The sequence below is a fragment of the Benincasa hispida genome, chromosome 12 (assembly GCF_009727055.1).
Source record: "Benincasa hispida cultivar B227 chromosome 12, ASM972705v1, whole genome shotgun sequence".
NCBI classification, from domain to species: Eukaryota; Viridiplantae; Streptophyta; class Magnoliopsida; order Cucurbitales; family Cucurbitaceae; genus Benincasa; species Benincasa hispida.
Genome location: NC_052360.1, coordinates 58,417,675 through 58,441,029, shown reverse-complemented (window position 1 = coordinate 58,441,029; position 23,355 = coordinate 58,417,675). Strand labels below are relative to the sequence as shown.

The 23,355-nt window shown below is 38.4% G+C and overlaps 1 protein-coding gene across 1 annotated transcript in view; it reads right to left on the bottom strand.

Annotated features, from left to right (window-relative positions):
- Positions 1-6,802, bottom strand: part of LOC120067578 (F-box protein At3g07870-like) — a 33,885-nt gene extending 27,083 nt beyond the window's left edge. Inside the window, exon 1 of the mRNA XM_039019125.1 lies at positions 6,562-6,802. Within this exon, the coding sequence (XP_038875053.1) occupies positions 6,562-6,802 (241 nt within the window). The remainder of the gene's footprint in view (positions 1-6,561) is intronic.
- Positions 6,803-23,355: the final 16,553 nt, after the last annotated feature.

The window sequence follows — 23,355 nt, the reverse complement described above, 5'->3', positions numbered from 1 at the left end:
CTCTTTGTACACGTATGACGGCAATAGCGATGTTGCGTAAGCATTTTGCGAAGACTGATGCCCATCCACCAACACCTTTCACACCATGATGGGTGAATTGTTAATATCTTTGTAGGATTTATGGTCCTTCGAGGGTCTTCCTATTAAAGGAAGGTTCTACGAGGAAGTTATCTCAAGCTTCAAGGAATTAACTGGCTCACGAAAGATATCTGTCAAAGACCTGCAAGCATTTTTTTCGTGCGTACTACTTGATAGTTTGTTAAGAAAGGATCGTACGAAGTATTCCAAAAATGACCGTGGGACACGCACCAAAAGTGATTCTCTGGTGACCATCAGTGCATGGATTTCGTTTTGGTTCCTTGGTACTCGAAAGCACGACAGGCCTCCAAACAGAAAGCAAAAGAGAGCCTCTCATCCCCAATCTACTCATAATCCAAGTGGTGTAGTGATCACATTTCGAGCATGGTCAGCTACAGAGAGCATTTTTTTAGGAACTCGGGGTGGAAGATAATCTGTGAGACAAAACGTACCTAGTAGCTTTTTTGTCTTGTTGGCTATGTTTTTTTGTGTTTCCCCAGAAAAGGGCCTATCTTCATCCCGATGTCTTCAAAATTGCCAATTTAATGGCTGATAGGAATATCTTTGCCATTCCCATCCTAGCAAACATATATCATGGATTAGAAGTGATAACCGAAGCTTCAAACCCAAACAGGCGCAAGAATTTCTGCTTCCCTATGCACTATGTCCATGGTTGGGCTGCCAATTATTTTAACACTCACTACCCTAGAAATTCGGGGTCCTAAGATGTCCAAATTTTCTTGTGAAGGTGGGGCGATCTACTTTGGGGAATATGAAGCTCGAGATTTGATCCACAAGGGGGCAAGCATTCAGTGGCATGTGAATATTTAGGGCAGGAATAAACACGAGCAAGTAATTGATAATGAGTGTCTCTCGTTTAGTGGGTCTTCAAATTTTCAAGTATGTGTTCCTGTTACGTATCATCACAATGTGGAAGCATCTCAATTATTGAATCGTATAGCCCTTACCGTTTCGACAAACAATTTGGCTTCTACAAAGACCTTTCTAACGACATTGGGGAATCCCTCCTATTGCCACCCTCCGGAATGTACTTGATGTGTAAAATTATGATGTGATGATGTGAGATTGCGATGATGTGTGTTATGTGGTGACCATGCAAGTTTTCCCAACAAAAGCCAAGTATAAGCCTTCTTAGGTTTCCTGGTAAGTCCAAGGTCGAACACAGAGACTACTAAGTAGATATGCGACAAACTTTTTTAATTCTATGCAGTGGTGAAACAAATAGAATGGATAGTGTTTTGTTTTAGATTTTTCCTATGCGACGGAGTTGAACGCGGAGTGATGAAAGCGTAGAGTTACAAAAGGTATGAGATGAAGTGTTTGAGAAGGGGTTTAGCTCACATTTCTTAAGATTGTGCACAAGTTATGCGATCATGCTACACACAAATATCAGTACTACATCTCTCAATGCAGAATGCTCTAATTCCTATTTCTAGGACGCATGCGATGCATATGCAAAAATGTCGATAGAAATTATTTCTAAGTTTCTATTCTTGCTTTTGCGATCTAACCCGACTCTCTCAAGCCTAGATACTATCTTTAGACTACTCTCTCAAGTATGTCCAAATGATGAATGACGCACACATAAGACAAGGTGATTGCATACCACCAATCCTATTTCTACTCTCTCAAGTATGTCCAAATGATGTGTAAATAGCAGATAGAACTTATGTCTAAGTTTCTACTCTTGCTTATACGATCTAATATGACTATTTCAAGCCTAGATTCTATCTTTAGACTACTCTCTCAAGTACGTCCAAAGGTAATGATGCATACATAAGACAAGATGATCGCATAAAATGTAAATCTTAAGTCATGCTAGCTAAGTACTTCTCACCCCATTCAAAAGTTTAGCTACTTATGCATGGTGTGGAGAGATTGAACATAAATCGAAATGAAGATTCCATTTTCTGCAAATAAAGTACTGCATACAAAATAACAAATGGATTTGATAGATAACAAGTCCGATGAGCAATGTCTTGCTTCCTGTGTCCTTTTACACTGCTTTTTATCACTTCAACTCTGTTCTAGTTGTGGATTCTTGCTCTCGCAAGGGTTGGCCCTCTCTCTTTTGTATTGCTTTCCGAAAATCTCTCGATCTGTCCGGGAGCGGCTTCTTTCGGCTTCGCCTTGTCTCTTTGCTCTCTCCATCCTCTATGTATATGTATATGTATGTGCGTGAATCGATTAACTCCTTTCTCTCTAGTGGCCTTCGGTATTTATAGATTTCAAGGTGAAGCAGCGTTTCTTACAAATGATTGCAATGATGGGTGACATTAATTTTCCTACTCTGTTGCGCCGTTTAAAAGTCACCGAAAGTTCAATGTACTTGCTACAGTGTGGCTTTTAACGGCTTGCCAACTAAATTTGGAATCAACCATTATCAGCTTTACGTCCCATTAAGATTTATTTTGTTTTCGCCTTGATGCAAGGTCTTTATGCGATCACCTTTTCAAGAAAACTTTTCACGATCGCATGACTTTCGTTCGCAACTACAAGCGCGTTGATGCATTGTGCCTTTGGATCGCAATTTCATATGCACCATTGCTTTTTACCTGCACAAAATAGGTAAATTAACTGCTTTTATGCGATGCACGCTCGCGATCGCAATTCCTTTCGGACATGGTATTTTGTATTTTACCATCACATTCTCTCATTGTTTTACTTATTTGAGTTGTAATAACTTGTATTTCTACCAGTTATCACACCCCCAAATTTAAAACAATGCTTGTCCTCAAGCATAAACTAAAGATTTTCTTTAAAATTTCAACTGCCTTTACCCTACTAGACTTCTCAAGGTGCCTTATTCAAATTTCATGAACCAATGCCTTCTTAATTTCTATTCTGATCACTTCCTAAAATATTTCTAATCTTTAGGGACCGCAAATTTAACCTTAAAAAAACTTTACTCGTTTCCAGGACATCGCATGATTTATTTCAAACTTTCTCAAACCAGGGTGTTCAAGTGATTTTCACCCTTGCGCGATTCAGATATTCGTTTTGTGATCTTGTGCTGATCCGAGTGCCCAGCCTTCGTTTTGGCTTGCCCCCATAGGTGTCATGCGTGAAGGAAATCGGAAGCGAGATTTCCATGAGAAGCGGAACAAGACTATTCCAAATTATTATCATGAATTAACATAACATTTACAGTCGACTTCAAACATAAATGGTTATGCAAATCATACCGAAATTACAGCATGAAAGTCCCAAAAGCACAAAGGGAAAACTATACAAACAATGGCAGAAGCATTTCCACGCTTCGTTGCGCAATAGCTCGAACAATCAGCAATCACGAACGCTTGATCTACACGACCGCAACACCGCAACGAACACAGCACGAACACTTCGCGTTCGTCCTCAACGATCTCCTCGGTCACGAACTTTTTCAAAACACGAACAGCCTCCACAACACCATGATTGACCTCCAAAAAACTTCGACGGTGTCGAGTTGAGTCTGACACCACTAACAAGGCTACCTTGGTATTCTTAGTGTGAGAATCTAGAGGGTGGGCTCTGTTCGGACTTGGTATGAGGCTGACGAAGATAGAAACAACGATCACATACACGACTGGGCAAGTGGGAGATGGAGGAGACCTATCGTATAGGTCGATGCCCAATCGTTTAGAGAAAGCTATGCCATCATCTAGTAAAAGCAATGTGATCATTTAGTCTATTGTTTAGCTCAGTCTGTCGCCTACAAGCACTACACGACCGTTTACCTTGGGCCAGCAACCATTTAGCAAAGCTATGCGATCGTTTAGTAAACACTGCACGATCGTTTAGCTCGCCCAGCTGTCGTTTAGTAAATCTAAATTTACTTAACGACTACGTGAGTTTCTTTTGTGTGAAGAGAAAACTCAAAACCTTTTCAAACTTTTGTAAAAACTTGTCTTTTTTTTTTTTTTCTTTTTTGAAAATAGGAAACCACTTTCCTTTTAAACTCACGGTTACCATGATCCAATAACCACTCACTACTTTGGTTATTTAAAAGAAAAAGAATTAATTATTCAATAATTAATATTATTATAAACATAAATGATAACCAACTTATCCTACTATATTTATAACCTGTAGTTTTAATATTTCATCTCATGAAACATATAAACCATAGTTCTTTTTCTATTCCATGGTACATAATGTAAATTTCATTTACATCAATCCTCCACTAGATGTATCTCATACATCATACCTATTATATCATATATAATCTAAATACCTCTTGTCAATTTGAACATTTCAAATCAACACCAAGAACTGATCCTCAACTGAATCCATTGAGCTACCAAGGGGATCTCATGGACATGTAGCTCAAAGCTCCAACGGTACGTGAATAACTGACTAAACTCTTCAGTCACGGGATCCACCACCCGTTAACTGGCAGGCACTCCACTTAAGACCGACAGTTGAACTCTCCTTCCCATAGATATATTATGTGTCCATCTTAACCAATCAGCAGTGCGACAACCCTTCACAGATCGCTCGTAAGTATAGCTGGGCCAATAACCATTATGCCCTTGTAGTTACATCTATCTCCTTAACTACCACTGATCCCTCTAATGAACATAAGTCATAGTCTTACTATGACTGAGTCTTCTCTTCCAAAGAGAAGTTGTGGCCACTATGTTCAAGCCCCAGAATCAACCCTTAGGGAGCAATCTCTCTACTTATCCCTACTTTAGGAAACGAGTGAATTCCATCTTGTGGATTGAGTTCCCAGCTCCCAGATCAGATAAGTCCCCAAAAAGGTAGTCATATTGAGTTGGCAATTTGGCCACTCTCACCCACACTAATCAAAGGACCGCCCTCAAAGGCATGAGTTTCCAAACCACTCAGGATTGAGGTCGTGTCACCTAGGTCGTTTAGGTGAGATGCAAGTCTCTAGTATCAACGACATTATATACAGAATCTAGTCATCTCGTGGTTTAGGTCTTAGACAAACTCTTTGTTTATGACACCTCCGCTCCACATCTCCACGTGAATGGTCAAGATCTACCATCTGTAGTAGTTTACAACACTTGTAAACCTCTACAAAGTGGGCCGTATCCATAGTGTCACCGGGATCAAGTATCCCACCTTAATTCTTATACTAAAGACCTATTTAGGTTATCACTTAAGGCATGATCCACTTGTATATCACATATACATGCTTAAGTTCACATAAAATAACCAAGGAGCTTTATTTATTGGATATCAGTAAATGCCATAATTAAATAACATTTATTTATTCATTGAACAATGTGTATCTTTACAAAACAACAATACTCCGGGAGAATTAGGACACCAATTCCAACAATGCAGACATCCAACTACGAGCAAGGCATTCTTTCTCAGTAAAAAATTATGCCCATCTCTTTATTTGGCAGTGGAGTTACAATCACTTAGTTTATGCGTTGATCACGATTCCCATCTTCGTTTTGGCTTGCCCCCACGAGTTTCATGCGGACATCCTACTACGAGTAGGATCCGAAATCAACGTTATATAAATTTTTTTTTTTATTGAAATTGAATTTCTAAAAGTAACAAGGCTAAAAATAACATTATTAGTACCCCCAAATTTACACACAGCAATGTCCTCATTGCTGAGAGTCAAAATAACTCATGCGATGGGCTTAGGAAATTTCATCAAAATAGTTTTGAAGGAAAGCTGGTAGACCGCTAAATTTCAGAAATGTTTCATGTCCTAAAATTAATTTGACTCTAGTACATGCGGTAAGAAATAAAGGCATGAATTTCATCATTGAAGTCATAATTGGCACAGGGTGAATGCGATGACTAAATAAAGTAATAAAAAATTCCAGATTGAGTCAAACTAAAGAGGATGCGATAGTACAATTTAGCAATATTAAATTGAAATGCGGGAAGTGCTAAATTGAAATAAGATGAGGCAAGAAAAGACACAACCCCTAGATTTGCTTTGTCGTCCGCATCATTTTTTTTATCGCATCCTTTCTTGTGGTAGGTTGATTCCTTGATTGCGATGGGTTGTTTGAACCAATCGCGTGTTTGAGGTTATCGCATTGCTCCATCACAATCATTTACTACGATCAATGATAAATATCAAGAGGATAAAAAGTATGAAAGAAAGAGTTGGAAATTCTAAAGAGTAGTGATCATGTAAAAAGTAAGATAGTTTCATGAAAGAAAAACAAAAAGAAGGATACTCAAAAAAGGATATATTTCGTCCTTGATGAATGTGTGTCGCTTATCAACGTAGGGACTACATGTTTCTTCTTCATTCTGGCTTCCTCAGGTCCATAGAGGTTTTCTCGCATTGAAAATCTCCTCCATGATACATCTTGACTTTTTGTCCATTTACCTTAAATGCGTCGGTCCCGTCTTCGTTTGTTAATTCTACCGCTCCATGCAGGAATACTTCTTTAATTATGAATGGTCCGGACTAGCATGATTTCAATATTCCCGGAAAGAGTCGTAGCCTAGAATTGAATAGTAAGATCTTCTAACCTGTTTGAAGATTCTTTTTACACAGTCGCTTATCATGCCAACGCTTTGTACGTTCTTTGTAGATTTTGGCATTTTCATACACTTGTGGTCTCCATTCTTCCAGCTTGAGTAACTGAAGTTTTCTCTCCTCCCCTGTAGCATTCAGATCAAAGTTAAGCTTCTTCACTGCCCACAACGCCTTATGCTCTAATTCCAATGGTAAATGACAAGCCTTCCAAAACATCAACACATACGGTGACATGCCTATGGGTGTTTTATAGGTAGTTCTATATGCCCACAAGGCATCGTCAAGCTTCATGGCCTAGTCCTTCCGTGAAGGATTCACCACCTTTTCTAAAATCAACTTGATTTCTCTGTTAGAAACCTTGATTTGTCCGTTTTTCTAGGGGTGATATGCAGTGGCGATCCTATGATGAACATTGTATTTGATCGGTAGTTTGTTAATGATATGATTGACAAAGTGGGTTCCTTCGTCACTTATTATGGCACATGGGGTGCCAAAACGAGTGAAGATGTTTTTCTGTAAGTATTTGGAGGCTGTTGTCGCATCATTTGCGATGCATGAAACTGCTTCAATCCACTTGGAAACATAGTCAGCGGCCAACAGAATGTATTTACGATCATTTGACGATGGAATTGGTCCCATGAAATCTATGCCCCAAACGTCGAAAAGTTGTAATTCCAATATGATGTTCATCGGCATGCATTTCTCTCTAAAATGTTACTAGTGCCTTGGCACTTATCACATTTCATAGAATAGTTTCGTGCGTCCTTAAACAAAGTTGGCCAGTAATACCCGCTTTGCAAAACTTTTGCTAATGTGCATTGTCCCCCGAAATGTCCTCCATAGGGCGAGTCATGACATTGAAAAGGTTGTAGGATTTACATGAATGAGCCGCTTCTTTTAGTGGGATGTGTAATTTTCCGAAAATTGTTTGCAGACTAAGAAGTTGACAATATCTGCATACCAGGGTAGTTCTTCAATTTTAAGAAACTGTTCGTCTAGGAAGGATGCGTTCACCTACGTCTGAATGCGATCCACTTTAGGATTTTCTAATCTGGATAAATGGACAGCGACCTGGTTCTCTATTCCTTTACAGTCGATTATCTCCATATTAAATTCTTGGAGTAGGAGAACCCATCAGATTAGCCTCAACTTTGCATCTTTTTTGGTCATTAAATATCTTATTATCGACTGGTCGGTGTGGACTGTAACTTTGGATCCCAACAAGTAAGGTCTGAATTTTTCAATTGCAAAGATTACCGCTAGAAGCTCCTTCTCTGTGGTGGTGTAGTTCGCCTGCGTGGAGTTCAATGCTTTGCTCGCATATGCAATGAGGTGTCATTGTTTTTTCCTTCTATGCTAAAACTGCACCCATCGCATATTCGCTGGCATCACACATCAGCTCGAATGGCTTTGTCCAATCAAGTGCGATCAAAATAGGCACTTGAGTCAATGTGTCCTTCAGTACTTTGAATGCGATGAGGCATGGTGAGTCAAAGTCAAAAGGTGTGTCAGCTTCTAGCAACGCATTCAACGGCCAAGATATTTTGGAGAAGTCCTTCACAAATCGTCTTTAGAACCCTGCATGTCCTAAGAAACTCCTTAAAGCTTTCACATTTACAAGAGGTGGAAGATTTTCTATGGCCTCAACTTTTTCTTTATCCACCTCTAGCCCATCCTTTGAAACCTTGTGACCGAGTATAATTCCTTCTTTAACCTTGAAATGGCACTTTTCCCAATTCAGCACCAGATTAGTCTCTTTGCATCTTTTCAATATTCTCTCCAAGTAATTCAGATAGACTTCATACGTTTGCCCATAGACTGAGAAATCGTCCATAAAGATTTCAACTAAGTCTTCTAGGTACTCGGAGAAGATTGCCATCAGACACCTTTGAAACGTGGTCGGCGTATTGCATAGTCCAAAAGGCATGCAACGAAAAGAGAACGTTTCATATGGGCAAGTGAATGTGGTCTTTTCTTGATCTTCTGGTGCGATCATAATCTTGTTATAGCCTGCATACTCATTAAGAAAACACCCTACTAGTCGCTCGAACATTTGATCAATGAAAGGTAAAGGAAAATGATCCTGCTTTGTCATCGCATTGAGCTTCCGGTAGTCCATACAAATCCACCATCCAGTGACAGTCATCATGAGGATTAACTCGTTGTTTGCATTGGGGACTATTATCATCCCACCCTTCTTGGGAACGTATTGCACGGGGCTAACCTATGTGCTATCGGCGATTGGGTATATAATGTCGGCGTCTAACCATTTAATGATTTCTTTTTTAACAACCTCTTTCATCGTAGAGTTCAATCTGCATTGAGGTTCTATAGAGCCTTTCTGGTTTTCATCGAGTCGAATTCTGTGCATGTAGTACGTCGGGCTAATACCTCTGATATCTCTGAGCGTCCATCCGATGGTTTTAATATATTTCTTCAGAATACTGAGCAGCACATTTTCTTTTTCTTCCGATAATGCAGAGGATATTATTACTGGCAAGGTTTCATTTTGGCCAAGGAAAACGTGCTTCAAGTGATTTAGTAGAGTTTTCAGCTTCAGTGTAGGTGGTTGCTTTTAGGAGGGTTCTTGTGTTTTTCTCTCTTCATTCAAATTCAACTTTTCTTCATTGTTCATTGTCTCTGTTATTACATGGCAGTTTTTTAAGGATGTTGTCACTTCCTTTCTTTCTTCATTTTCTTCTTTGGACTCCAAATCTCCATCGCAAGTGTGTTCATCGTCAGAATCTGATAGGCCTTTATATTCTGGAAACTTCATTGCCTTGATAATATTAAACTTGAGCTTTTTTCCATTGATGCTCATTGTGATTTCTCCCTTGTGCACATCTATTTGAGCATGACCAGTAGACAAGAATGGTCGTCTCAATATGGTTCTCACATCTTTATCCGCTTCATAGTCTAGAATGATGAATTCTACAGGTAGAATGAATTTATCGATTGTGACCAAGACATCCTTCAATTTTCCTTCAGGGTGTACCAATGACCTATCTGCAAGTTAGAGAGTTACCGTCATGGGTGTTAGCTTTCCTACATTCAATTGTTTGAAGATTGAAAGAGACATTAAATTTATGCTTGCCCCAAGATCACATAATGCTTGACCGATGTAGATCCCTCCTATTGAGCAAGGTATCGTAAAGCTGCCTCGGTCGCACATCTTCAATGGGATTATAGTGTTTGATTTTTGTGTTAATGCCACCGTGGCGAATTTTCATGTGCTTCTCTTCTTCGACACCATATCCTTCAAAAACTTGGCACATCTCGGCATCTTCTCTATTACTTCTGTAAATGGGATATTTATGTGTAGTTGTTTCAATATTTCCAGGAAGAGATAATACTGACCTTCATTGTTTTGCTTCTATTTCAGTCTTTGAGGGAATGGAGGTAGCTATACTTTCACTGTTCCATGGTTTGGAGGCTTAGAGATGGTTGCAACTTCAGGTTCCATAATCTCAAGCTCTTCTGACTCAGTTTGCGTCAATGGTTTCTTTGATTCCATCGGATTTGAATCGGTCTTGGTAGGCTTCTTCCTAACTTCCATAGTCACCTTTCAAATTCTCAGGGTAGTGCTTGGCAGTGTTCTTTCCCTGTGTTCCCCGGGTTGCGTGGGAGCTCAGTTCAGCTCATTAGTATCCCTTACGGTCTTTTCTTCAGCTCTCCCGCAATCTATCCTATTTGGATTTCCATGTTGCGGATGGAAGTCGTCTGGTCCTAGAGGACCTTCTCATTCTTTTCGATGTACTGTTTTAACAGGTTCTACAGAAAGGATGATGGCGGTGTTTGAAAGTTGCTGGTTTGTTGTTGCTATTGAACGTTAGTTCTTTGAAAAAATCCTGGTGGTCCTTCTTTTTGCGCAATAGGTTGATAGCAAACCACCCAGGGTTGTACTTGTTTGAAAAAGAGTTGTTCTTGAAAAAGTAGATTGACTGCGGATTGTGTGGACACTCTTCAACCGAATGCAATTCTCCACATGTAGCACAATTGGTGCTTGTCTGTTCTATCACTGACTTGCCCTCTTTGCGCTTCGTGATTGTTTATTGCGATGTCCTATAATAAATTTATCATTGCATTCATCTGATTTTGCAAATATGCGATGGAACCATTATTTGCGTTACCTTCTTTGGGTTTTACTCATTGATCGCTTTCTTGCTAATCTTCATGGTTTTTCGAGATCCGATCAAGAATATTCTTTGCCTCGTCATAAGTTTTATCCAGTAGACTTCCTGCTGCTGCCGCATTGGCAGCTGTCTGCGATGTAGGATTTAGTCTATGATAGAAAATCTCCATTTGGAGGCAATCCGACAATCCATTGTGAGGGCAGTCACTGAACGATTCATCTTTTTATTGTTTAAAATTTGTGATTATCTTCCTCCTTCTGGCATTCTCTATAGGAGGGAAATACTTTTTCATAAAATTCTCCACAAATTGTTCCCATGAAGTTATCTCTCCTGGTTTGAGGGAGTATGCCCATTTTCTTGCTTTATTGCATATAGAAAATGGAAATAGCGTGAGTCAAACTTCTTCAGTGGAAATATTATGGGACACAGAAGTGTTACAAATTTCAATGAAGCTTCGTAGATGGGCGTGTGGATCTTCACCACGCCGTCCTCCGAACTGTCATGTTGTTTGTATCATTTGTAACATTACCAGCTTCATCTCGAACCTTGATCCATCCAATGCTAGTCTCATGATTCCTGGGGAGAAATCATACAAGTTTGGTGACGAATACTCTCGGATGGGTCTGTTGCGATCATTTGTCAGTAGGATAGGATTTGTCATTATATTGTTTACATTTGCAGCTCTTTCTTCCGGTTGTTCAGCCATTCTGTGAGTTCTTCCTTGTTGTCTACGTCTGTTTTTCTGTCTTATGCGAAATGTTCTTTTGATATTAAGGTCATAGTTGGGCTCAGAAGGGTGTCCTTCGCTCATGCGACGCTTGCTTCTTCCTTTACCGAAGGAATGGCAATACACAGAGGTCGAAAGCTGCAAAGATCAAAGAGGTTTGATGTGAGCGCAATCTATACCGTAGTCCATGCCAACAACGCCAACAACTTGTTGCATAAAATTATGATGTGATGGTGTGAGATTGCGATGATGTGTGTTATGTGGTGATTGTGCAAGTTTTCCTAACAAAGCCCAAGTATTAGCCGTCTTAGGTTTTCTGGTAAGTCCAGGGTTGAACATAGGGACTACTAAGTAGATATGTGATAGACTCTTTGATTCTATTGCGGTGGTGAAACAAATGGAGTGGATAGTGTTATGTTTTAGATTTTTCCTATGCGACAGAGTTGAACGCGGAGTGACGAAAGCATAGAGTTACAATAAGTATGCGATGAAGGGGTTGAGAAGGGGTTTAGCTAACATTTCTTAAGATTGTGCACAAGTTAAGCGATCATGCTACACACAAATATCAGTACTATATCTCTCAATGTAGAATGCCCTAATTCCTATTTCTAGGATGCATATGCGAAAATGTCGATAGAACTTATTTCTATGTTTCTATTCTTGCTTTTGTGATCTAATCTGACTCTCTTAAGCCTAGATTCTATCTTTAGACTACTCTCTTAAGTATGTCCAAATGATGAATGACGCACACATAAGACAAGGTGACTGCATACCACCAATCCTATTTCTAGGGCACATGCGATGTGTAAATAGCAGATAGAACTTATGTCTATGTTTCTAATCTTGCTTATGCGATCTAATCCAACTCTTTCAAGCCTAGATTCTATCTTTAGAATACTCTCTCAAGTACGTTCAAAGGTGAATGATCCATACACAAAACAAGATGATTGCATAAAATGTAAATATTAATTCATGCTAGCTAAGTACTTCTCACCCTATTCAGAAGTTTAGCTACTCATGCATGGTATGGAGAGATTGAAAATATATCGAAATGAAGATTCCATTTTCTGCAAATAAAGTACTGCATACAAAATAACAAATGGATTTGAGAGATAACAAGCCTGGTGAGCAATGTCTTGCTTCTCGTGGCCTTTTACACTGCTCTTTATCACTTCAACTCTGTTCTAGTTGTGGATTCTTGCTCTCGCAAGGGTTGACCCTCTCTCCTTTGTATTGCTTTCTGGCATTCTTTTGATCTGTTTGGGAGCGACTTCTCTTGGCTTCGCCTCGTCTCCTTGCTCTCTCCGTCCTCTATCTATATGTATATGTACGTGCGTGAATTGACTAACTCTTTTATCTCTGGTGGCCTTTGATATTTATAGATTTCAAGGTAAAACAACTTTTCTTACAAATAATTGCAATGATGGGCGGCATTAATTTCCCTAATCTGTTGCACTGTTTAAAAGTCACTGAAAGTTCAATGTACTTGCTACAGTGTGGTTTTTAACGGTTTGTCAACTAAATTTAGAATCGACTGTTTTCAGCTTTACGTCCCATCATGATTTTTTATGTTGTCGCCTTGATGCGAGGTCTTTATGTGATCACCTTTTCAAGAAAACTTCTCACGATCACATGGCTTATGATCGCAACTTTAAGAGCATTGACGCATTGTGCCTTTGGATCGCAATTTCATATGCGCCATCGCATTGTGCCTACACAAAATAGGTAAATTAACTGCTTTTATGCGATGAGTGCTCACGGTCGCAATTTATTTTAGTTTAGTGCTTTCGGACATGATATTGCCTATTTTAGCATCGCATTCTCTCATTGTTTTACTTATTTGAGCTATAATAACTTGTATTTCTATCAAGGCTTGGTAGAAATACAAGTTAATAACTCCAAAGCATTCTTGCATGCCCGCACGTTAAACCTGCATAATCACACCACCCCGCGTTTTAAGGCCTGATGGGGGGGAGAAACATGGAAGCTAGTTTGAGAAGAACATGCATCATTTGGTATCCAGTGCCATTCCTCCTCCGGCATAACCCAAACTGCCCAAAAGCAAAGGGACCACCGAGGGAAGCAAACAACTTCGTTTGGCTGAAGAGTCAACCTCAGTCCCACGAAAGAATGCTCCACATTCAACGAAAGAGAAGAGTCATAGAAGCACTAGTGATCGTCATTAGATGAGGACCTCCAAGAAGCCAAAGGCGTCATACCATGATTCTTTAGCAAGGGATCAAAAAAATCTTGGAGTCTCCGATTCTCCTAACTTACTGGTACAATTTTTTTCTCTTTTTTTGTTTTTTTAATTATTTTTTTTATATAACCCATGCTATGTGGTCTTTTTAGTCACCTTTGAGTGCCTCACTCCAAAAGCTGGTAAGGCCATAAAGTGAAGAATTTTTAATGAGCCCCTTCGTTACGATACAGTCGCTAAGGGTACCAGAACTTTAGAGATGCTGCCTGAAAAACTTGCTACTCCTAAACATATTCACCACGTCGAGAAAGGAACAGGTAGAGGGTGCATCAAAGCTTTGGCTTTTCAAGTCAGGAAAGCTATTTTCCCCAACACTCCTTTAGCAGAGAGAGAGTCTTGCAACTTGGGGAAGCTTCAAAAACCCTAGAAAGCCTAAACAGACACAAGCGCACTTTTGCGTGTACAAATTGAAGGACTATAACAATATGCATCGGAAGTATCAAGGATCTATAAGCTTTCTAATTCACTAATTTTAGCAAAAACTAAAACATGCTCTTCTCAAAAAATTGATTTTCTGAACATACCTCTGATGAACTGTTCAAGATAACGTTTGTTCAGCTGCTGTCTACTCTTGTTATCAATGTGAACCACCTCAAATCCTTCCTACTATGCTCTTGGATATTTAGGTAGAGATATGGGACTCAAGAACAGCTTGAAGAAGTGAAGAAACCATATAAACTCACAGCAGCACCGCTGAAGAAGATAACTTCTTCAGAGAAAATTCTTTCGGAATTATGATCATTATATTCCCTTCTCCAATAACTCCATTCTACTTTATATAATAGATGAACATGCAAAGTTATGGAGTGCATGGCTTGCAGCTCATGCTTGGAGAATCAAGATCAAGAAGATAATGCTTTTTGTGTGAGCATAAAGATGATGGTAGTGGAAAATACCCATTTTCCATTTTTGTGCAACATTCGAAAAGGATTCTTCATTTTCTTTTTAAAACAAAAGCAAAAATGATATTAAATAATTTTAATACAAAATTTAATTTTCTTAAATTAATTTCATAAATTAACTTAAAAAATTAATTAATTTAATATCAAATATTAAATTAATTTTTGCACAATAATCATCTTTATATATTTAAACCATATTTAAATATTTCTTCTCTTGTTCCGTTTAATTTGAACGTTTCAAATTAATCTCTCAACCTACCCTATAGCTTATCCATTTACGAGTTAGTAGGGGGACCTCGCGGACCTACAGATCATGGGCTCCAACGATTCGAGATTAATCGACTAAACTCATTATTCCGATCTAACCCCCATTCGTTAACTAATGGGACACTCCACTATAGCCCATAGTTGAACTCCCCTCATTGTAGATATATTATGTCCACTTAATAACCATAATCAATAAGTCGATCCTTCACAGGTTGTTCGTAATCACAACTAGGTCAAAAATACCGTATTACCCTTGTGACTACATCTGGTTCTTTAAGTTCCAACTGATCCTCTAATGAACAATTCTGATTCATAATCTCTATGAATCAAATCCTTTCTCTATCATGAGAAGGGGGGCCTTGATTATTCAAGACCTGGAGTCGATACTTAAAAGAACAACCTATCTACTAACCCTAAATAGGGTAGGAGTGAATTTCATCTTGTAAGGCTGTGTCTCCAACTATTCATTTAGTCTTTAGAATAGTCAGTTTTAAATGAAATAGTCAGTTTTAATAGTAAACGGTCGTTAGAAAGAAAATTAACTATTTTCGTGGTCCAGTCTATATGCAAACTCATTGCATAGAATGCTCCCTCTCATGTCTCAACATGAACGATTTTTGGATCACATCGTTTGTAGCACCTTACAACTTCTTGTAACAACTACAAAGTCGGCCGCATCCAATAGTGTTACCAGGATAAGATATCCAATTTCATCCATATACTTATTAGACCATTCAGGCTATATACTGTCTACTTGATCTTGTTTATGTCACTAGATAAAGTTACAGCATTCAGACTATATCCAATGATGCGTTTATTGGATTTTCATAATAAGATGCAAAATCAACAAGTCATTGTTATTGATAAAGTAGAATGTTTAACACGAACTCCGAGTTCTAGGACATTACCAACAATCTCCCACTTGGACTAAAACTCCAGTGAGAACAAATATATACAATATAATGTTGTGATATATAATGGGAAAAATACAATAAACTAGGGCATCTACAATACCATAGACATTCTCCCACTTGCCCTAGATTACACTACTCGAAGTCCTAGTCCCACTAGGTGGCCCTCGAAACTTTAGTCGAGAGGGCCTTGGTGAATAGATCAGCAAAGTTGTCTTTAAAGGCTATCTTAATGATGAGCACATCTTCTCTATGTACAATCTCCCGGATGAGATGGTACTTTCGTTCAATGTGTTTTTCACGCTTGTGACTCCTGGGTTCCTTTGAGTTAACAACAACACCACTGTTGTCACAATACAGTGTGATAGGTAGGTGCATATTCGGAACAACTTTCAAATCAGCTAAGAATTTGCATAGCTGTACTACTTCCTTAGCAGCTTCGTATGCAGCCACGTATTCCGCTTCCATGGTGGAGTCAGCGATACAACTTTGCTTGATGTTTTTCCAAACTATAGCTCCTTCATTAAGAGTGAAAACTGACCCTGAAGTAGACTTCCTAGAATCTACGTCAGTCTGAAAATCAGAATCAGTGTATCCCGTAAGGATCAAATCGTTAGGTCCATACACAAGCATATTTTCCCTCGTTCAACTAAGATACTTGAGGATATTTTTTACAACGGTCTAATGACCGTGTCCAGGATTGGATTGGAACTTGCTGACGATTCCAACTATAAAACATATGTCGGGACGTGTACACAACATAGCGTACATCAAACTCCCAACTGTAGAAGCATATGGAATTCTGTTCATCTCCTCAACCTCTTGAGGTGTCTTAGGACCTTGTTCCTTCGACAAATGAATTCCATGCCTGAAAGGTAATAAAACTTTCTTGGAATTTTGCATATTATACCTTGACAACATCTTGTCAATATAAGATGCTTTAGACAATGATAATGTTCTATTCTTTCGGTCTCGAAAGATCTATATTCCTAGAACATACTGCGCATCACCCAAATCTTCCATTTGGAACTGTGATGCAAACCATCTCTTTACATCAGCAAGAAAGCTTATCTCATTCCTATGAGCAAGATATCATCAACATACAGAACCAAGAATGCTACAGTTTTGTTGATTATCTTCTAGTATACACAAGGTTCATCAACGTTCTGTTCAAAGCCATAAGATTTGATCGCAGTGTAAAATCTTATATTCCAGGATCTGGATGCTTGTTTCAATCCATAAATGGATCGATTAAGCTTACAGACTTTCTGTTCCTGTCCTGTTTCGACAACCCCTCCGGTTGAGACATAAAAATACTTTCATCAAGATAGCCATTCAAAAAAGCTGTCTTGACATCCATTTGCCATATTTCATAGTCATAATATGTGGCAATAGCTAGACGTATTTTTATTGGTTTAAACATAGCAACAGGAGAAAAAGTTTCTTTATAATCAACTCCTTCTCTTTGGATAAAATCTTTTGTCACAAGCCTGGCTTTATAGGTCTGTACCTTGCCAGTTTGGTCTCGTTTTCTGTTGTAGATCCACTTACAACCTATAAGTGTAACACCTTGTGGTTGATCTACAAGCTCCCAAACTGAGTTGAAGTACATTGACTCAATTTCATCGTCCATGGCTTTTATCCATTGTTCCCTGTCAACATCTTCCATTACCTTCTTAAAGGTTAATGGATCCTCTACACCATCATTTTGTATGATGTTTTGAGTTTTTGTTAAACCCATGTAGCATTCAGGTTGATGAATAACCCTCCCACTACGATGAGGCATCCCCAACTCTTAGGATGGACGTGACGGGACAACAACCATTATTGATAGACCAGCTTGATCAGCAACTCTTGTTGATTTATTCATAGAAGCAAGACAGTTCTTGACCAAATACTATTATCTAGAATAACTCATATCCCAATAGTTCTTTTGTTTATTGTTTTCGGTCAAGATCGTTACTAACACTTAGTAATTCTTGTAAGTGTGACCCGCCATTTTCAGATCTTATAGGATGGTATGAATATGCCTTCAAGAGAGAAGACAATATCCAAGATGAAACTATAAGACCCAATTCATTTTACCAAAGCTTGTGTTGTTCTGAATCCTATGTTACAACCCTCCGTAGGGATCGCCCCGGTTAACGACTAGCTAGTGCCGCATAAAAACGACAACAAGCACAACATAGGAATCTCATGGTTCAAAGTAATGGAGGAGACAATAGGACAATGTTGACACATTTCCTTCACCAACTTACTATGAACCACTTCCCTTATTCACCTTGTTATTGAACCATGCAAACACTTTCCGTATGGAGCAATCGAGGTAAAATCGACAAGAAGCCAAGCATGGATATCACGGTGTGAACTCTTGAGAACGTGAGAGCTAATAACAATATATCAAATATATTGTTAATCTCCCACTGAAGTGTTCTAAATGTTTGGTTAATTTACTTAGGCATGGCGACTAATTTCATACAACCTAAATCTAAGCAGTTTTTCCAAATATAACTCTTATAATTGGATTTAACTATTTTATTACCTCACATCACTCACGCAAGCTCATAAAATTAGTTAACAACTCTCAATTGTTCGGTCATAATCCCCAGGTAGAAGGTGTTCCGTAAACCATCAACTTAAGTACCCCTAGCCTTAGACAGGTTTATGAACCGATATGAGTTTATAACTATATTTTATAAGGTAAAAATCTATTTTAACGATTAAAATTAGTTGTTAACCTAAGTGAGCATACAACCGTTCTTTGTTATGGATTTTAAATGTCTAACCAATTTTATAACAACTTACAAAATTTAGACATGCTTAAACATCCACAACATTCAACAAAGGTATTTAATATAACTATTATATTAAACATAACCCTAACATGCATACTATATATTATAACAATTATAACATTCTGTCAATGGATGTGACATGCTTCCTACGGTGGGGTTTTAAATCTACATGGCATATTGTATGCATATACATGAATTTATTTAATTATCACATACATCTCATGCATAAACAATTAAATATTAACTGTTATAGTTTTAGTTTTGGCATAAACAAGCAAACAGATAGCTAACTATTACAAATAGCTTTAAAATCATCTTTGAACCACTCGAACCGCTTCAAACCGAATCCAAAACAACTTGAACCGAGCTCGATGAGTCTGAACCAGACCAACAAAGCCTGAACCGACCAACCACAACCATTTAAGGCTGAACCGGATTGATTCTTGAGTAAACTGGTCGAATCGGTTGCTCTCAATCCAACCTCAATATGCTGCTAAGGCCGATCATATAATGCCTGGATGTAATCATCTAGTGTCATCGCCTGGAGTTGTGAAGAAGTCCACGATTGTACAGTGTTTCCTAAAACCTCAACAATCGTTTAGCTCTATCGCATAGGACTAGACGATCGTTTAGTTCCATCGTAGTGCAATCGTTTAGCTCCATCGCATAGTACTAAACGATCGCATAACACCATCGCCCAGCGCATTTAAGTCGTTGTTTAGTATTCGCCTACAGCTAAACGATCGCATAGCTCCATCGTATAGGATATCATCGCATCGTGTAGCATTTATCTACACGATCGCTTAGCTCCGTGACCAAACGAATGCTCAGTGCTATCGCGTACCATTTCATCGCATTGTTTAGCATGCATCATTGCTGAACGATCGTATAGCGCCATCATTTAGCAAAATCAACAAATCGTCTAGTTCCCACGACAAAAGCTAAACGATCACGTAATGCTATTGTATAGTAAATGAATGCATCACTTAGCTCCCGTAGGTACACGATCGTTTAGCATTCAACATCACAATGACGAGCGCATATTACTAAATGATCATATAGCTTTTCTTCTCATCATGTAGCGTCAGGAGCTAAACGATCGTTTAGCAACTAGACCTCAGCAACAGATTGAAGCAAAAGCTGAAAAATCTAAAACAGCAGCTCAATCTCCTTCGCTTCTTTCTTCAATTACATCTTAATTTTAAATCTAATAACTTCAAATAAATTACAGACTCTTGCTAACACATAAATGCTCATCAAACAAAAGCCAATTACAAATTTAATTGAGAAATTAAAGAGAATTAAAATGCCAAAACAGAGAAAACCATAGCAGTATAACAGTTTCATATATCTCATGAAAAAACACCCACCTTGCCAAAATTAGACAGAATTGAAAGCTTAAAAGATGCTCTGATACCAATTGAAAGAGTATAACAACATGCAGCAAAAGTATATGGGATTCATAAGCTTTCTAATTCACTAATTTCAGTTTAGCGCTTTCGGACATGATATTGCCTATTTTACCATCACATTCTTTCATTGTTTTACTTATTTGAGCTGTAAGAATTTTTATTTCTACCAGTTATCAGCACTGTATCACTAGAGGATTTGTACGAGGAGCAGGACCTCCTTCAAAGTATTCTTGCATGCCCGCACGCTAAACCTGCATAATCACACCAGCCCACGTTTCAAGGCTTGATGGGGGGAGAAACATGGAAGCTAGTTTGAGGAAAACAGGCATCATTTGGTATCCAGCGCCATTCCTCCTCCGGTACAACCCAAACTGCCCAAAAGCAAAGGGACCACCGAGGGAGGCAAACAACTTCATTTGGTTAAAGAGACAAATTCAGTCCCACGAAAGAATGCTCCATATTCAACGAAAGAGGAGAATCATAGCAGCACTAGTGATCGTCATTGGATGAGGCCCTCCAAGAAGCCAAAGGCGTCAGACCATGATTCTTTAGCAAGGGATCAAAAAAATCTTGGAGTCCCCGATGCTCTTAACTTATTGGAACAATGTTTTTCTCTTTTTTTTTTTGTTTTTTTAATTATTTTTTTTTATATAATCCATGTTGTGTTGTTTTTTTTAGTCGCCTCTGAGTGCCTTACTCCAAGAGCTGGTAAGGCCGTAAAGTGAAGAATTCTTAATGAGCCCCTTTGCTATCGATACAGACGCTGAAGGTACCGGAACTTTAGAGATGCTGCCTTAAAAACTTGCTACACCTAAACATATTCACCATGTCGAGAAGGGAACAGGTAGAGGGTGCATCAAAGCTTTGGCTTCTCAAGTTAGGGAAGCTATTTTCCCCAACACTCCTTCAGCGGAGAGAGTCTTGCAACTTGGGGAAGCTTAAAAAACCCTAGAGAGCCCAAACAGACATAAGCCCACTTTTGCGTGTACAAACTGAATGACTATAACAACATGTAGCGGAAGTATCAAAGATCCAAAAGCTTTCTAATTCACTAGTTTTAGCAAAAACTAAAACATGCTCTTCTCAAAAAATCGGTTTTCTGAACATACCTCTGATGAACTCTTCAAGATAACGCCTGTTCAACTGTTGTCTACTCTTGTTATCAACGTGAACCACCTTAAAGCCTTCCCTACTATGCTCTTGGAGCTTTAGGTAGAGTTTTGGGACTCAAGAACAACTTGAAAAAGTGAAGAAACTAGAGAAACTCACAGCAACACAGTTGAAGAAGACAACTTCTTCTTCAGAGAAAATTCTTTCGAAATTTTGATCATTATATTCCCTTCTTCAATAACTCCATTCTACTTTATATAATAGATGAAAATTCAAAGTGATCGAGTGCATGGCTTGCAGCTCATGCTTGGAGAATCAAGGTCAAGAAGATAATGCATTTTGTGTGAGCATAAAGATGATGTTAATGGAAAATACCCATTTTCTATTTTTGTGCAACATGCAAAAACGATTTTTCATGTTCTTTTTAAAACAAAAGCAAAAATGATATTAAATCATTTTAATACAAAATTTAATTTTCTTAAATTATTTTCATAAATTAACTTAAAAAATTAATTAATTTAATATCAAATATTAAATTAATTTTTACACAATAATCATCTTTATATATTTAAACCATATTTAAATATTTATTCTCTTGTTCTGTTTAATTTGAACGTTTCAAATTAATCTCTCAAGCTACCCTAAAGCTTATCCATTTACGAGCTAGTAGGGGGACTTCGCGGACCTACAAATCATGGGCTCCAACGATTCGAGATTAATCTGCTAAACTCATTAGTCCGATGTAACCCCCATTCGTTAACTAATGGGACACTCCCATATAGCCCATAGTTGAACTCCCCTCACTGTAGATATATTATGTCCACTTAATAGCCATAATCAGTAAGTTGATCCTTCACAGATTGTTCGTAATCACAGCTAGGTCAAAAATACCGTATTACCCCTGTGACTACATCTTGTTCCTTAAGTTTCTACTGATCCTTTAATGAACAATTCTGATTCATAATCTTTATGAATCAAATCCTTTCTCTATCATAAGAAGGCGGGGCCCCGATTGTTCAAGACCTGAAGTTAGTATGTAAGAGAACAACCTATCTGCTAACCCTAAATAGGGTAGGAGTGAATTCTATCTTATAACGCTATGTCCCCAGCTATTCATCTGGTCTTATCCCCAAAATGGTAAGCTTATTGAGTAGTGCTATTGGACTACTCTCACCGTTTTCAGATCAAAGGAAAATCCCGAGCAAACTGGAGTTCATAGCTAGCTTAGGATTAAGATCGAGTTAACCTAGGTTATATAATAAATGAAATAGTTAGTTTTAATAGTAAACGGTCGTTTGAAAGAAAATTGGTTATTTTCGTTGTCTAGTATATATGCAAACTCATTGCATAGGATGTCCCCACTCTCATGCCTCAACATGAATGATTTATGGATCACATCGTTTGTAGCACCTTACAACTTCTTGTAACAACTACAGAGTGGGCTGCATCCAATAGTGTTACCAAGATGAGATATCTAATTTCATCCATATACTTATTAGACCATTTAGGCTATATACTGTCAACTTGATCTTGTTTATGTCACTACATAAAGTTACAGCATTCAGACTATAGCCAAAGATGCGTTTATTAGATTTTCATAATAAGATGCAAAATCAACAAGTCATTGTTATTGATAAAATAGAATGTTTAACACGAACTGCAAGTTCTAGGACATTCCCAACACGAACAACTCTGGGGCCTTTGTTGGAAGAACGACGACTTTGGCTCATCCTTTTGCAGCCTAGGAACTCCCCAAACATGTGAACAAATGAATTTCTACGGTTGTTTTTGGGGTGTCTGAATTTTTCGCTGCCAACGTAGTTTTTTATGTTTCGTACCATGTTATCTTGGCTATATGGGAAACTATATAGAAGAAAATCATACGTACACTCTTCGAGAAGGTCCTTTGTCTAGAAAAGGAAACTCATAAGATATTTGTAGCAATTTCTTACATTTGTGGAACCAATCTTCCCCCACTTAGAAAGCTCGTAGATGACTATTATTGAAACGTGGAGAGGTACAATCAATTCCAATCATCATTTTCTTCTCAATCGACCCAAGCAAATAAGAACCAACGTCTAAAGGAGGCCAAGTTTCACTTGGAGAAGATACTATATGACGAAAGTAGTGCCCTCGCTAAAAGAAAAGCACTATTAGAGCGTGATTCTCGAGCTTTGCAAGAAGAGGAAGAGTTGTTAGTGAAGCTAGCAGCCATCGAAGCTGAACGAGACGAAATATCGAAGCAACTTTTGGAGAATGAGAATCTTCTG